This window comes from Pseudochaenichthys georgianus, chromosome 17 (assembly GCF_902827115.2).
Source record: "Pseudochaenichthys georgianus chromosome 17, fPseGeo1.2, whole genome shotgun sequence".
Lineage (NCBI taxonomy): Eukaryota > Metazoa > Chordata > Actinopteri > Perciformes > Channichthyidae > Pseudochaenichthys > Pseudochaenichthys georgianus.
In genome coordinates, this window is record NC_047519.1 from 29,224,098 (window position 1) to 29,238,962 (window position 14,865).

The 14,865-nt window shown below is 40.0% G+C and overlaps 1 protein-coding gene across 1 annotated transcript in view; it reads right to left on the reverse strand.

The window, feature by feature from the left end:
- egfra (epidermal growth factor receptor a (erythroblastic leukemia viral (v-erb-b) oncogene homolog, avian)) overlaps positions 1-13,836 on the reverse strand; it is a 47,348-nt gene extending 33,512 nt beyond the window's left edge. Inside the window, exon 1 of the mRNA XM_034104349.2 lies at positions 13,587-13,836. Coding sequence (XP_033960240.1) covers positions 13,587-13,662 — 76 coding nt within the window. The 5' untranslated portion in view covers positions 13,663-13,836. The remainder of the gene's footprint in view (positions 1-13,586) is intronic.
- Positions 13,837-14,865: the final 1,029 nt, after the last annotated feature.

The window sequence follows — 14,865 nt, forward strand, 5'->3', positions numbered from 1 at the left end:
AGAAAAGGTAGTTTGTGGTTACACACCAACATAGCAAAAACACAAAACAGTCCTCTTAGGGTAATTTATAGCACTTTTGACTATCTTTCAGATTGTTTCAAAGCCCTTTTTGTGTCTTTCAGCTCACTATGTTGGTTTTCTGGCCAACACGTTTTCTGCTTTGGGTCACTATCAATGCTCATCTGGGTTTTTTCTACCTGCAGGAGGCAGTTGTTTTTAGCATAGAAGTTCTGACAAACCAATTATGCTCCCTGCATATATGCTAACAAAGACAGAAACATAAAGGTAATAATAAACAGTTGAAAAGAGACTGCTATATTGGCCAGTTTTCCTGAAACACAACATCATATAAAAATTGATGTAATAAATAATATGATAATTATATATCAATTTCGTGTTTGCAGCTTTTCTTTTTTAAATTGGCAGCCTCACACCATTATTCCATTCACCTTAAATTGTATTTGGTTGAAGGCAGATCAGATCTCAGAAACAAATGAAACCCTAAAAGCAACACTGCTTGCATGGCTACACACCAGCAGGGACATGTTTTTGTCATTTCAATGAGCCAACCCTTTAATTTAGAAAAACATTCATTTATTAAGAAGTAACTGATTTACCAGACGGTATTTCATTGTATTCATGCTGGTGATCATTTGAGCTATGCTGTGAATAATCAACACGCAGCACATTCATCTCAAGAGCTGATGAATGCACTACCCATTGGTCATATCCATGACCGAAGAGATACACAAACCATAAATGATCTTATATGCATTGAAAAGGGGATAAACTACTGGGCACCAAGTTGATTTATTGGAGTTAGTTATACACAGCTGCATTCCTTTTACTCCCCAGCTGTTACAGACAGATGAGGGGCCCAATATGATGGCCCAAATAGTTAAGCAATACAAATCATTAGTAAGGCAATTCTCCCACATGCCCTGTTGGAAAGTCCATTAGTCTCCATAAAGGCACCAAACAAGCCCACTCCTGTTACCCGAAACTCACACAACCTCTCCTAGCCCCATTTAAATTCCAATAATGAACCCACCATTCTCCTGAAACGCTCCAACATTCAACCCACTTCCTCTTTTAAAATCCAGACATTCTCCCTATTGAAACCCGTTCTATCCAAGACAACCCCCCTCCACACATTTCTTTCCTCTTTCTCCTTCCCTGTTAAAACCATACTCCTCTTCAATCCCACAGGAAGCACGGGAGAAGGGGTGGGCGTCCAGCACACTGCTGCTAACTCAGTGCTCAATGCCCCCCCCCCCGCCTCCCCCTCCCCGTCGACCGACCGGCACTAAGCCATGCCTGGAAAAGAAGAGCGCAGGAAGAGAGAAAGAAAAACAACAACCACAAGCTAAAGAACCCACACATTTCACACATCATTCCAGCAGGAGCAAGCAGCTGTGATTCGGGAATCCCCTGTTAGTTTAATCATCCCCAGTTCATAGCAGCAGATCTGCATTGGAGCTCATCGACAGAGTGGACAGATAACTCTCACTCACTGGACTCCTCATCCGTCTAAACAGAAAGAGATAGAGACTCCTTGAAACACCCTTTCTTCTTAAGGGTTTCTTATTTTAGCCCCATGGCTGACAGGCTCATTTCTGTGTGGATCTAACCGCTGTTTCGCAGCGTTGCCTGCCAACAACTCTGTTACTGCCTTAGTCACGTCTCCAGCAACGCTGCGCCGCTGGAGTGTTCACAGAGAGAGAAGCCATAAAAGGAATATTCTACAAAAGCCCTGGGGTTTGTATTAGTAAGCGTAACTCTGTTGCTCAGGCCTTACTCACCATTTCAACCTCTGGTTGACACATCAGCAGGCCCCTAAATCCACTGATGAGTGGTTTCTTCCTCAGAGGGCAAGAGTCAGGGACAAACAGAGCCTGGGGAATTGCTTTGGACAGCAGAGGAGTGCTCATGATTGTCAACACTCTGAAAGGATATTTTGTTACATGTTACGTTGTACTCGCCAAAAGCATGACCAATTGAATTTGCCCAGGAAAGCTCCTACGAATTAAGCTGCATCTTCCTGGTGACACATCAAACTACAATGCTTGAAATGCAATGTGGTGCTTCTGCCAAGTGCTTGGGGCGCAACAGTGCTCCGATACAATCTTCACAGCATTTCCAAAATCTTCACTGACATAGTGTGAGCAGCAACAACTGACAGAAAATGGTCGCAGTTTTTCATCAAACACCTCTCCCACAAGCCCACGGCTCACATTTCATCCATTGTGAACGTGCGGGGCGTTATCCTGTTCCTGACAAAAAATAGCACATCGCACAGGGTTAACAAAGCCCAGAAACAATGCGTTAGCTTGTTTAAGATGATTATGACTGAGGAGGGCGGTTGTTTCAAGGCCGCCCCCTCACTGCAGAGACACAGAGGGTCTTTTGCACGTAAGGCCTGACTGCTTTGCATCAGTCATCAAAGGCATCAGACTTGGCAGACACTTTTCTCGCTATCAGCTACACTGTTAAACACAAGAACCCTGGCTCAGAATTAGGGTTGCCAGATACTGACTATGATCAAAATCGATTATTCGGCAGCCCTGGCGAATAATAATCGATTATTCGACCGACAATTATTAATACTATTACTATTATTAGCATATATATATTTATATATATTTTGGTTGAAACTAAGCCAGAAAAAAAAAAAAATACATAAATAAAAAAATGTAAATATATATAAATAAAATCGATTTTTAAAAATAATATTCGATTATGGAGACTGTAGCGAATATTCGAATAATCGCTCGCATCCCTACTCAGAATCACTGTCTATGAACTCTAATGGCTACTCCAGAGAGTGGACAATCGGTGTTCGGGCCAAGATACAAAACCTTTCCAGCATTACAGTAATCCAATGTCCGAGAAGGATTTGAGAATCGGTCAGCTTCCAAGTAAATAGTATCATCAAATACTTCCCTCTTTAATGCGATATATATCCTATATTTGGTGAAACCTGTTACACATGTGCAACCTAAACAATTATGTTGGCAAAAATGCCATCACAAGATCCATTGAGCTGTTCTGGCACTTCAGATCATTTCACACAATCTCCCTATCACTGCTGTAAGATTGCTTTGTCAACTACAGTTTCCAATGTCAAAAATATACTTTCAATACTTTTAAGGTAAAAGTCCTGAGTCTTCGAACTGCCATTTGGCACACTCTATCGCCTAAAGAGGTTATGTTATACGATTGAAATCTCCATCTCTACTCTAAAGCCAACATCAACAAAAAAGTCCCAAAGTTCCCAGCAAAAGGGATATGGGTTTACATTTCCCTTTTCCTTGGAACTTTTAAGGATGTATTCCATGTTAACTGGGAAAACTATGTGTGCTGAGGAAGACGATCAACCGCTCCAGAAAAGCTCCTAAATGGACCATGTGCTGGGATGTTTTTTTATCATGTGCAAAGAGCTAAACAGATGTAACGGTGTTTCCAGTCACAAATCCCGGATTTCATTTATGATGGTTTTCACCATCAGGTGCCAAGTATTTATAACCTAGAATACATCTCGGGCAGTTCAGATGACTTTATTACTGGGAAGCACAAGATATCAGAACACAAAAAGTATACAAAATGCTGACTTACCAAGCCAGAATACTGTACAGAATAAAATAGAAAATATCACCTGCCAGTCTAACGTGCATATTTCAAATACTGCCTTCTTGACTGCTTAACAAAATCCAGTTCATTGGGTTGTTTACATGACCTTTGACCCAAAAACCCAATTACATTTTTAGTATGTTTAATCTCTTGTAAATCATATGGGTGCCTGATTATCAAAATAATAGTCGGATCAAATCTAAACAAGTGCATTCATTTTAAAAATATCTCAGACAGCCTTCTAATCAGCTCAGGAAGAGGTTGTTGATGTAGTGGACACACTGCAGGGCTGAGGGGGGGGCGGGGGCTAATCCTTATTGCCTGGCATGAGTCCAACTATACACTCCAGGGTATTTCTACCAGGGAACCCATTCGCCACCATGCTACACGGCTATCAGGCTGAAGTGGTGTGTTATGTAAAGGAAAGAAGAGTAGCAGATATTGATCATTTATCAGCGGTGCTTTAAGTGTCATGGGGCTGAAATATGATGCAGTGCATGGGAATATACTTATAATATATGGCCTTCAATAATTGTTTAGTGGTTAATCTTGCAATAACAAGGTCAGTTCCACCTTTTTGTTATGGAGGTAAACATTGCAAGTGAAGCAAGCCGAGTTCCTCCTTTTTACAGGCCTCTGGCTTCAATTATGAAAACGTGTGGTAATGAAGATGTTCCGCTCAAAGTCCCAACAGGAAATTAATTCTGAGCTCAATGAAGCATTGGTGTTGTTGAAACATAGGCAATTAGAAAAGGTGGTACAGAAGATGCTGTGTTGTGACTAAAGCATATTATGTTTTAGAGCTCCGGGAGTTAAATCAAATCACTTCGACTCTGTAGCTGAGCCTTGCCACCACTAAAGTATTACCCTATCATCTCATCGTTAAATGGCTAAGATGAAATATGTTTTACAATGCTGATGAAATCCCTGAGAGGTGATGTCGGCTTGTAAAATGCTTGAACCATGGTGAGAGAAGGGCTGACATCTTCTTTTGTTTTTCTAACACACCCCACCACAATGTCTGCCAGCAGCCCTATCATCATCATCATCATCGTCGTCGTAATACAGACAGCTATGTCACGAGGAGGGACGTCTGGTATTTGCTTGTCGGTGTACTCAAGTGGTCTATGTGATAACTTGTTTGAGTCCCCTTTGTTAATGACTTCTTGTAGCTTTGAGACAAACATGTAGGCATATCAAAATACCTGATTAAGGCTTTTTAGAGGAGCATAGCTGTGAAGATGGTAATGTCATGGTTTGTCCAAAATGTTGATCCCGACTGAAATTTCTCAAAAGCTATTAAATGTTACGGTGATATTCATGTTTCCCTGAATGATGACTTGTAATACCTTTGGGAATCTATATGTTTTAAATTCAGGCCATATGTCAAATACTTTTTGTGACCAAATGCCTACAAAATAACAAAAGTCCCATCAGCCTCAGCTGTATGTGTTTTGTGTCTATAATCAAATGTGTATGTGCTAAAAGGCTAAACTAAGATTAGCATGGTAAACATTATTCCTGCTAGCATGTTGGTATTATCATTGAGATTGTTGATGTTTTTATTTGAAAGAATTAGGTTGTCTAAGTGCAGCCATACGCATGGCTGCAGATGTCTTAGTCATAATATCATTTCAATGTTTGTTTTTTTGTGTCTAGGATTATATGCCTTGATCCAATGTAACGCTCCTAAACAGCTAAACAGATTATTCTACGCTAGCAGCCTTCGTATTGCTTAGCATACAGGGATGCCTTTCTCCTCATTGTTGACACAGGCCTGTAAAGTCATGTCTACACGGCAAGTTAAGGTCATGGAAGACAGATAAGCCTCTGTCAAAGGAGACAACAAAGACCCGAATAAAGAACCTTTTGTCCATAGACTTTGGGTTTTTGCTAAGAAAGAGACATCCATTCAAGTTTGGTCTAAATGTGAGCCACAGGAGCTGTATGAGAATTAATTAGTCTCACTCACTTTCCTTTTTCTTTAGGAAATGTGTTTCAGTTTGTCAGTCATGCCTGTTGTCTTTTCAACCAATTTGGCCACCTACCCACCATGCACTTTGTCGAAGTTTAACTTTTATACTTTTATTCTGTATAAGACACTCTTGTTGGGAAAACTAGGGAAGATATACGACAATAGGCAAACTGTAAGTTGAGTATTAGCTTTCACTCTGCAACTTGTCAATACCAGGCCCATTCAAAAACGTGACAGAGGGTCTAGACTGGAAGAAACCTGGAGGCAACACAGGAATCAGGTAACAAGTGATTCAACATGTCTGTAGATGTTTACTTTGCTTGTGAGAAAGTCTTTTCTGTGATTTCCCTATGTGCTTCAGTGCAAATCAAATCCGGAAGCTAAGCATCTAAGGGCTAGCATTAAGCAAGATAGAAGCAAGATACAACGTTAGAGAATTCCTGAGGTTGTTTTTTATATTACTTGCAGAGGATAAAGCATATGAGGAACACAAATAATATATTTTCAGTACTGTAAATGCACATACTGTACGTCTTGATTCACACTCAACCACACTTTTGTAATGAAGCATGTAATGCCTTTAATAACATTGGCAAAGAAAACATACTTTTCATAGTCGAGCTATGAAAACTGTCAGAGAAGACTAATTAGGGTTACCGAAAGGCATACATAATTATGTATTCTATAAATTAATTTATGTTAACATAATTACCCTTAACCCTGAGCTAAATGCTCAGTCAAAGTCAAGTGAGGCAGAACATCTTTAAATCAGTCCTGTGTTTTCCATTGTTTACAGGTATGAGTGTGAAAAAAAAGGTAAACCTTAAAGCAATATACTAGACCACAGCCAATACAAACTAATGGAAAATAATCCCTCAAGTTAAAGACCTCCAACATCCAGGATGTGAGGCAGGAAGCCCCCCTCTCTCTTTACACTGCAAAAGGGATTACAAATTAAACATCCTGTATCTCCATCCCAAAAGCTTTTAAAAAACGCAGGTATTCATTTACAAAAAAAAAGAAGGCATAAATTAACCATAATGTGCCAGAAGTCCAAGCCACAAACAGTGAGTCACAGTTTAAAATGCTCCATTTAGTTTACTAAGCTAATGGACCACACAGGAAGAAGCTAAATACTAAAGGGAAGCACGTTTCAGAGTTCAGCCCCCACCCTTAAACCAATGCTTTCTTCTGAAATATTCTGCGATGGAGATTTGTTTGTGAAGCTATTGTTCCTTTCCCTGTAGGGGATTCCTCTTTTGGGCGCGCACTGTTTGAAACACTGCTCCCCAGAAAGGCCCTCAGGTCATCAGGGAAGACCTACAGAAGCTCTTTGGGATAATGTTGAGAGACTCTGATCTCCGATTTAACTGCTAAAGTGAAGCAACACCGACTAGAAAGACCAGACTGAGGCCTGTTTGATGAGTGATTTAGGGAGGGCGCGACTATAAAAGTCAAAGATATCACCCCGTCCTTCTGGTGTTTGTTTGTGTATCCTCGAACTTCCTGTTTTTTCTCCCCTCGCTGTGATTCTTCCTTTAATCTGTGCACCACCCCTGTCCATCTCATTGACATCTCTCACATTTGCATGGTGACACAAAGACCCATAGAGCTCAGTGCTGAATACGAATACTGTTCAAAGCCTTATTTATCTTTAATGGAAACGGGCCTGTTCACAGTCTAAACTGCACTGAGCTGCACATTTCTCATGAGCAAGTTAAAGCGAAGGTTTTCATTCAAGCTGAGAGGATCTGGGATGGAAACATGTTTGGTGCCCACTTTCCATCTTTACCCCCACTAATTCAGCAGCTGCAGCCTGACAGGACACATTTAAAAACTGCCTTGTCAAACACATGAAAATAAAGTAATTTACTTACAACATAAATAAACGTAAATGGTGTGCAAACATCTACCAAACAGAAATACAGTATATACATACATTTAAACTATATTGCGCGAAAAGCCATTTATGCATTTGTTCCAACACTGTTTCGGTGGTTATCAATTCACTGTGAGCTTATGTTGTTTTATTCTTTTCCGATTTGACAGTAACATTTAGAGACGCTCCATGCTTTCCAAAAGAATGAAATCATACAGAACTTTCAATACTCGTCAACTCCACCTAACTTATAAAACCTGTCGCACTCAGACATAGACCGGCATAATAACTCATTTGGAGCTGTGGCCTCATTTCCCTTTTAACACGACACTTCATCAGATGAGATGGGAAGATAGCAGAAGGCCTTTTTTTCCAATGTGAATTCCTGGGTCTCTTTCCACTGCCGACTCCATGCACAGCCAGTGGATCATGGAAAGGCCATACATGCAGCGGATCCCTTTGTTGCCGTGTACAAACAAATGACGCAAAATCTGTTCAATGAGTAACCACATTCACTTACTTATTCCATGCTAGTTCTCAGTGGATGTATACAAACTACAGAATGGATTTTAAAAGCTGTGGCTACAACATAATAACTAGAGATGTCCCGATCCGATCACGTGATCGGGGATCGGAGCCGATCACGTGATTTTCCAAAAATCGGGGATCGGGAGAATTTTTTTTTTATTTATTTTTTTTATAAAATATCTTTTTTTTAATTTAATGTTACAAACAAAAATGACCATGTTCACGTCTTAAAGTCATCCTGAGGACTTAGTTTTGGTTTAAAATTACACAACATCATGTATGTGTTGCTTCTGTTGGGCTTGTTTTCAGACCTGGTTGCTTATTTCTCTGAAATCTGGCAACAGAGTGGGCGCAGTGTCTAATAGTAGCAGTACACTAACGAGAAGCTACGTTCAGCTGGTGACTCGGGAGTCGGGACAGAGAAAATGTCAGGAGTTTGGAAGTATTATAAAATTGAAAGCGAAGGCAGTGTAACAGCCAGATGCAATCTTTGCAAGGCAGAGGTTCCGCGTGGTGGAAAGAACAGAGCTACGTTCAACACGACCAATCTAATACGCTACCTGAGAAACAAACACCAACAACAACACGACGAGTAAACAGCGGCCACTCAGGTAACGGCACTGAAACAACCGACACTTTCAGAGACTTTTAAAAGGAAAGAGAAACTGCCCCAGAACAGTGAAAAGGCCAACACAATAACAGCCAAGATAGCTGAATTCATCGCGTTGGATGACCAGCCGTTATCTGTTACCTTTTTTTTCTCCTAATGCATTGCATAAAGATCGGATCGGGAAAAATCGGTATCGGCAGATTGTCAAAATCAAATGATCGGAATCGGATCGGGAGCAAAAAAAGGTGATCGGGACATCCCTAATAATAACCCCCGTTTACTTTTATGTTTCAATAATTAAAATCAGTGATGTAGTAGCAGGCAGCATTTCCTAACTTATTAAACATTCATACAGTAGCAGACATTAGAATAAAACATTAAACGGTACCGTCTGTGGTTTGTTTAGACTGAACAATAGTGGAACCAGACACATAATTAATGCCTACACAGGTGCAGTAACTGCCTGTTTTTAATGCGACACAATAGATTCACTGTATTCAGATGTGTCTTTACGGTTAAAAGTAAGAAGAAGAACAAAAGCTGCTTCACTTCTGTTTCCTCTCAATGACATGCACGTCTAGCCTCGGGTGTGTCTGCTGTATGGCACAGATCTCACCTGCTCTACAAAAGTATCAGTTCTGCCAGATAACCGGCCTGGACAGAGGCACTATTGTCCCAGAGTGAAACCAGAATACTACGCCTCACTAGAAGTTCCCTTAAATCTCTACTACTCAGACACGGTGGAGTTTATCAAAGCTAGGAGCGAGGGAGACACGAAATGATCCTCCAGCTCCTATGGTCGACACCAAAAAGCAATATTTCCAACGATGGGAGCAGCAGAGGGAAGTCTGGGAAGGTCATCAGACGAATATAACAAAGACGAAGCAGCAAGTCGGGCCCTAAAACGCAGAGTAGAGATTCTAGGATTACACAGGATCATAACATATATTTCACGACTACAGACATCCATCTAATCTCAGAGAGTGGGCTGTAATGAAAAGGAACGGTATGTTTTTTGGAAAGTGATGGAAAAGAAATGATGACTGATGAGAAACGCTGGCTTGTTAGATCCCTACACAACACAGAGGGAAAAGCACTTACTCAGGAGGATGCTGAAATGCACTGCAGGGGTGATATTTTATCATGATTCAGCTCCACTTTTGCAGGTGTGCAAGCACATTTAAATGCAGAACTGATGGAGCTCGACTTCACGTTTCCGACATGTATTATCTTTCAATCTCATTTTGTGGAGAACTTGAATAACCCATTAACTCAGAAAAAGGCATATTGATATTTAATCAGGTTTATCCTGTACCCAAAGCGATCCGGGAGCCTCGCATTAAGGATTAAGGACTTAGCCGTCAACATGCCCCTGAGATTAGTTTGATCTTTCACAGGTTCACTCATAGCCCAGTTAGAGCGGCTCTCGGCAGGTTTACCTCATATCTGTGGCTCTACTTTGGCAGCTTAGAAAAGAAACAATCAAAACTGAAAGGTAGAACAAAAAGTGAAGGTAAAAAATGTAATCATCCCCTCTTCGGTACAACTACAGTCACAAACAGGGGGAGTTTGATTGATTCCGAGAGCGTTTAACATTTCATCTGGGAAATAAATCACCGCAGTTATTGCTTGTGGTTGGCTGCAGGGTGAAACCGTGGGCATTATTTACAACCTCCCCACAGATGACAGTTAATAAACTGAGCGCGGGACGAGCAGCTTTTCTTTTATTCAGCAGGTCCTATCTGACTCCCACAGAAGCCACAAGGCCATGACAGGTTCGCTGAGCAGAGGGCGGTCAGGTGCGCTTCCTGTGGGAACAACTGTCAGGTGCATTAGCAAGTTTCTAATTCAATTTCCAAAAGGCCTTAATGTCCTCCCCTAACCCACAACTGAGAAAAGGGGTGGGCTAAATGACCTTGCATTAGGTCAATCTGTCCATTTTAATCGTTTAAATCTATCATTCGATACCTTTGGGCATCTTTGATATCATTGGATACAGCTGCTTTTTAATACTTAGTCAGCTGTCATAAATTACTGCAAAAACCTCCCCTAACTCTTGCGACACTCGTCTAGTTTTCCATCCTCACACTGTTTACATGCAGTCTACAATGATAACACAACAACAGATTTCACTCAAGATACACAAGAGAACATCTGCAGAACAAAATGCACCAAGGGTTTGTTTTTTTACTCATGATCCATTTTGAGTTTTTCTAGACTTGACAATCTTTTGCCATTTCTCGGTGTAAACAGCTGACCAGATGTTCTCGGATTCCTAGCAACACAAACACTTCTTAAGTCAAGCACACTCTTCTAATAAAGATCCAGGACAACAGTCGTCCATCCCTGAAAACCATGTTTCTCCCAGTTTGGTGATTTTGGGATAAGTCGATGGATTACATACTCCTTTGTGGGCTGAGAAAATTATCCTTCTTTTAAGGCTTAGTAAAAAAATCTTTCATACGACTTTAGATTATCTCAGTCACTTAGCTTTGAGCAATTCTGTTTTTCTTTCTTAAGATTTATTTGACATTTTGGAGACTGAAAGGCAATGGTATATTATGGCACCTCATGTACTGTACCATTTTAATTGCTTTACATTTCAAGAAAACGAAATAAATGTTGTTTATATTTGTAATCTAGGTGGATTTACAGCTGACACACAGACAGGTTTATTCAGCATGAGTAATCCTTTATTATACTCCCAGACAGGAAAATAATATATCTGATTTTCAAAGTATAAGTTGCCTTATCTCCATTAGGGCAACATTTCTTCACACCGAGTAGTTATTCATTAACTAATATTACTGTGTTTTTACAGATATGCATACAAATCGCAAACAGATATGGTCAGTTAAATGGACAGAGACTAAATTAAATCTGAATTTCCAGGTTCTGTAAGAAAAGCTCTTTCAAAATATAATTGACATTTGGTAAAAAAAGCTAATATCTAAATGTCTATCCTTTGAAAAGAGACTTTCTCACAAAGAAACTCTAACATACTGGGTTTAATTTTGAGTTAACGGCTAAGCCAACTGCAAACTGGATGGCACAACAACATGAACCCATTGTGCAAGCCTCCAGCTGCTCTTTCTTTAATTAATAAAAATATTAAGACATGTGTCACTTGTGTTTATCAAGATGTGAAAAACTCCACATATCAAAGCATTTGGCAGAAAGAAGGTAAGAAGGAGTTTGACATCTTGTTCCCATTAAGTTTTGATTATTATAGATACTGCGTGCATAGAACATCTGTGTTAGCCCGTGGCCAAAAACAAAAACCAACAACAATAACAACAGCTAAAACTGTCAGACCATATGGCGGACCTCACATTTTCCTGTAAACGAAAATGAAAAGTAATTCAACCAAATTGTACTGCATACCATAACTATCACCACAGCTGCTCATTTCTGATCTTCTCAAGTCTAACAAAGATTTTAAATCCTTATTTACTGTAAGAGACTTTCTGCAGCGTGAAATGTGCTCCATTTAGTTTGTTTAGAGGCCCAGAAATATTTAGGGACTCTGTCTTTTTGGCTCACAAACACTTTTGATTTGTTATGGTTGTCTGAAAACCAGCGCTGGCTGTGACTTGTTGGAGCGGACAGGAAAGATGCAACTTGCATGTGCGCTGCTGGCAACAAACACTCTGAGCTTATCTGCGTATAAGGAGGAACAACGGTGCAATGAGTGTGGACAATGATGATTCATGAGAATAGGAAGTTAGAGTCATTAGGGGGTAAAGTGATACTTCTGCTCACTTTCTCCACTGACATCTGGCCTTCATGGGGTCTGAGTGGCTCAAACTACATCTGGAATATACATATATTTACTTAAATTAGGTTGTGAATCTCACTTTAACATTCCATTTTACCACCGAGAGATGCAGGATTATTTTTCAAATTTTCCAGACAAATCTCGCCATGGTCTAAAGTGAGGTGTTCATTTCACAACTGAAACGTAAGCTCTAAAAGACAATGTAGGAAGAAAGCATTGGAGTAGCAGTCAAAACAATGGCATGTCATTCAAAATAATAAGATTTGTATGACCTTTACTTCAAGGCCAAAATAGAGCACTTATATAAGCGTAGCAAGAACCTGTTCCTGCTACTTCAGCACTTGTTTTCATACTTTCAGCAGCCTCACTCCACACTGCACAGACTCTCTCTGCTTTATATCATCTTTGCAACTAGGACACAGTGGCTGTCTTCACATTTTGATCTAATTTCCTTCTAGGACCAGATGCAAACTGGGCACATGCCCCAGTTTGATTTGTTATTTATTAAGAGCATGCTCAAAATGTAGGAATTAAAAACACATTTGAGAACCAATGAGGCTACAGAGGGGAAAGCATATGAGAACATATTTACAGGTTGTGTAATAGAGGAGGAATCAGTTATTAGTGTATTTTTCAAGGTGACAGAATTGTTCTATTTGTATTCTATTTTTGCCCGTAAGTAGGCCAAAGTCAGCATAAAGTGCTCACACTCCACTGCTCACCGTGATATCAAAGATATTACAAAAAAAGAGGAAACAAAGGGATTAGAACAGTAAGTAGGCTACACCAGTATATTGCACATCCCCTCCCTGGAGCATCATCATCATGGTTGTGGTGAACATTCGCGCACTTGGATCTCTTCATTTCACACGGGATGCGTATTTGCGCACTTTTGCACTAATTCGCCAACAAAAACACAACTTTCCTGGAAACCACTATGACTGATTCCTTATCAATAACAACCATCCTACGTTGACACTGAACACTTTTTAGAGTCTCCGTGTAACTTTTACCAGGTCACAGGCTGAACAGCGAGACGGTCAGAAACTTTTCCTACTACGCTGGATCAAGTTTGTCTGCGGCTTTTGGAGCAGACTTCGCTGAGATTTATGGAAAGCTAAGACAAAAACGAAAGCTTAGCGTTACAACCCAGCCACGTAAATGTTGTAACAGCTCCCCGACATACCTTTCCTTTCCGCCAGAGCACAGCAGCCTAAGCAGACAGAGGTGAGAATGATCCACTTCACCAAACGGCTTGCCATCGTGTTTCTGAAGCTCCCGGTCACAAGGTGTCATTCCATGCCAACAGCAGGCGATATTCCGCTTTATCAAAAGTGAAAAATCTTTAGGTGTTTTTTATCCTTAAATTAAAGACTTTCCCTTCCCTGGGAAACTTTGACAGCTCCTCCTCCTCACAGATTATCTCCAGCAGTCCGGGCTCGTGCAGCGAGGACAAACTACTGGCAGCTCTGACGTCAGCAAGAGGGAGGATAGATGCGCCTCAGGTAGAGGCACAGTGGATGATTTCAGAAACTAGAAATGTGAACACTGGTATGGTGTAATCACTACTTTCGTGAATAGTCTGCTACAAGTACACATAATTAAAAGGTAAAGTGAGGACCAAACATGCCAAAAATCATTATGCTGTCATTTCCAAATTCTGTGGAGTGTATAGTGAATACAATGGTCTACTTCCTTGAAAATATTCAACGTACATACAGTAAAAAAAACACACTTTATCCAACTTTTTAGCCCAAAAAAAACCATACACCTATATATTTTTTTGTTCTGACCTCTCACTGTTTTTGTTCTTTTTTCAATTCTGATTATCAGATTTTTCAGCCAATATATTATTTTATATAAAAACACAAACATTACAATTATGACCAAGACAATTACTGAGCGATTAAAATTAAATAAATGCATGATAATTATACAAAATCTCTCTCGCGGACAAACAATGTATGGAGAGATCATATTTCTGTGTTAGGAACTTCTTATCCGTCCATATATACTTACATATTGAACAGTACTATGACTTTGACACTACTTATTGTACCCAGAGTCAGTGAATACTAGCTTTAAGAACAAGAACATACCCTATAGGCTATCATGCAATTTGTTTAGGGAATCATATTTTAATTCGACTTGGCCTCTTTAGCATATGTATGAAATGTTGCACTAACAACAAATTCAGTAGGCCTCCTTCGCAGCAGACAATTTGATTTGTTATAACAGGAAAAGCAAGAGTTTAACTAATAACATTAATGGTGGCTCAGTAAGTGTCCCAGAAAGTCATTAAGCCTGAGTGGGAATGTACAATATCAGGATACTGGAAGAAGCAAATAGAGTGGAGTCATTTTTAATATTGTAATTCCACTTTTCCTGCTATGTGATGTTGACATATCACATAGCATACCTATTTGATCTTTCTCAAACAATGAAAGATGGTCGAGTCTATGTAC